We start from the raw sequence: 2,500 nt of genomic DNA, 5'->3' as shown, positions 1-2,500 counted from the left end.
TAGAGTGCTTGCCTAGCATGCTTAAGACCGGGAAAGAAAAAACCTACTCAGAATGTAGGGTCATGTCTCATTCCTTATTTATGAGCCTAGGAGTTCACTGGATGTAATAGCCACTACCCTATTTGTGGACATTTAGGTTGTTTTCACTCTTATTACAGATAGTGTTCCAAATTCAAAATAAAGGTTTTCTCAGAAACTCTGAAAATAATCATAATTTTCACCCTCTCTCCTGCTTGACTTCAAGCATTTTGAGTGCAATAAAAGACAAACAGTCAGGCTGGGGAGATAGCTTGGCAGTCTAAGTGCCTGCCTGGTGAGCTCAAGGTCCTGAGTTCAATCCCCAGTACTGCGTGCCATGCTGGCCCTGAAACTGGGCATGGTGGTACTGCCTGTAATCCCAGTGCTGGGAAGGCTGAGACAGGAAGATCACTATGAGTCAGAACTATATAGCAAGATCCTGTATCAAAAAAAAAAAAAAAAGAAAGAAAGAACAGACCATCAGCAGAGTTGTGAGCCTTTCTACCTACTTAATGATGCTTTTCTAGGGGCCGGCGAGGGCTCAGTAGAATAAGCACTTGTCTGAGTTCAATCTCCAGTTCCACAAAAAAAAAAAAAAAAAAAAAGGCTCTTCTAGGCTTTTTATTCGGCAGGGCCCAGATAATTATAATTCTGGTGTGACTTATTGTAGTATACATTCATAGGTCCCTCCAGAGAGGTAGAGGTGTCATTTAGCATCCTCTGCCCTGTTTCAGTTGCTTTTCAAAGATGGAAGATGAGCTGGATATGGTAGCACACACCTGTTATCCCTGTACTTGGGAGGCTGAGGCAGGGATTCTGAGTTTGAGGCCAGCATAGGCTACATAGTGAGACATGGTCTCAAGAAGAAAAGAAAGGATTTTCTTGTTGAGCATACCTATTTACATGTTTCCCCTCTTTCTAGCTGAGCTCCTCGCCAAAAAACAGCCATTAAAAACCAGTGAGGTCTACTCTGATGATGAGGAGGAGGAAGAGGATGACAAGTCCAGTGAAAAGTCAGACCGCTCATCCCGAACGTCCTCATCTGATGAGGAGGAAGAGTAAGTTGCACACTTTTGGTCCAGAAGGCAGGCTCAGCGGGTACGAGGGGGCTTGCTGCACTTTCCAGGGGCTCCATCTTGGCTCAGTGTCATAAGCAGCTGAGCTGATCTTTCCTTTTTTTTTCTTTTTGTGGAACCGGGGATTGAACTCAGGCCCTTGCGCTTGCCAGGGAAGTGCTTATTCCACTGAGCCACCTCCCCAGCCCTTGAACTGATCTTTCCACCCAGCAACCCATGCTCTCCTTCCATCTGGGCCTGGCAGGGGGAGGTGACTTCTGTCACCCTCTGTGGTCAGGAGCAGGATTTGATCATGGCTCTTTGCTTGCACTGTATTTCTCCTACTAGTTACAAGAATTGGATGTTATGTATCTGTCGTGCTCTGTGTTTATAATGAACACTTCCCCTGCCCCTCTTTTGTAGGAAAGAAGAGATCCCTCCCAAATCACAGCCCGTCTCCCTGCCTGAAGAATTGAATCGGGTGCGATTATCGCGGCATAAGCTAGAGCGCTGGTGTCACATGCCTTTCTTTGCTAAAACTGTCACAGGATGTTTTGTACGGATTGGCATTGGAAACCACAACAGTAAACCAGTTTACCGGGTAGGAATTTCTCTGGACTTTGTCCATGTTATAATGATTCACTGCTGGATGTAGGAGCTATTGAACAAATATGTCACTCTTCTGCCACTATTAGTGTGTTAGTCACCTTACTGAATCCTAGAGAAAATGACTTCATTGAAAGGAAAGGTTTACCCTTGGTGTGAAGCCATGGGGAGTCCAGCCTGCACTCGGGCAGACCCATTGGCTCCAGTCTGAGGGAGGGCAGCCACTCTATGGCATTGCACACAGTGGAGCAGCAGGACGCAGCCCTGGCCAGGACATAAGAGAACAAAACGAGAGACCCGGGCGTGCCCACCGCACCTACCATGTTCTACAGCCTCCCACTAGGTCCCCCATGTCTAATAGAAAATAGATCCCACTCGAGCTGCCCTTGAACTGTACAAACTCGTATGGGTCAGGGATCATCCATGACCTGCTGCCGGGAAGAACACTTGAAGCCCAAAAGAACGATGGATTTGGATTTGGGATTGTTTTCTCTGCCTCTCTTTCTGTAAATGCCCCTCCTTCAGGAAGACATTTATGAATTATTTATTGAGAATTACATAATCTAGCTTTATTCAATTGAAAAATAAATGAATAGAAAATTTCCATCTTACATACCAAGTGACTTCTAGGCCAGGGAAGTTAAAGAGAAAATAGCCAGGTATGGCAGTGCTTCTGCAAGGCTGAGGCAGAAGGATCACAAGTTCAACCCCAGCTTGGGAATTTAACAAATTGGTAAGGGGGCTGGTGAGATGGCTCAGTGGTCTAAAGCACCTACTTAGAACAAGCTTAGCAAAGCACAGGGACCGCGGTTCAATCCCCC

General features: G+C 46.0%; 1 protein-coding gene across 1 annotated transcript in view; it reads left to right on the top strand.

The window, feature by feature from the left end:
- The window catches only part of Rtf1 (RTF1 homolog, Paf1/RNA polymerase II complex component), a 79,318-nt gene that overhangs the window by 66,125 nt on the left and 10,693 nt on the right, over positions 1-2,500 (top strand). The window contains exons 7-8 of the mRNA XM_004623393.2: positions 941-1,076; positions 1,497-1,674. Coding sequence (XP_004623450.1) covers positions 941-1,076; positions 1,497-1,674 — 314 coding nt within the window. The remainder of the gene's footprint in view (positions 1-940; positions 1,077-1,496; positions 1,675-2,500) is intronic.

This window comes from Octodon degus, unplaced genomic scaffold (genome assembly GCF_000260255.1).
Source record: "Octodon degus isolate 3935 unplaced genomic scaffold, OctDeg1.0 scaffold00002, whole genome shotgun sequence".
Classification (NCBI taxonomy): domain Eukaryota; kingdom Metazoa; phylum Chordata; class Mammalia; order Rodentia; family Octodontidae; genus Octodon; species Octodon degus.
The sequence above is the reverse complement of the archived record's forward strand: the minus strand, read 5'-3'. Positions and strand labels throughout refer to the sequence as shown.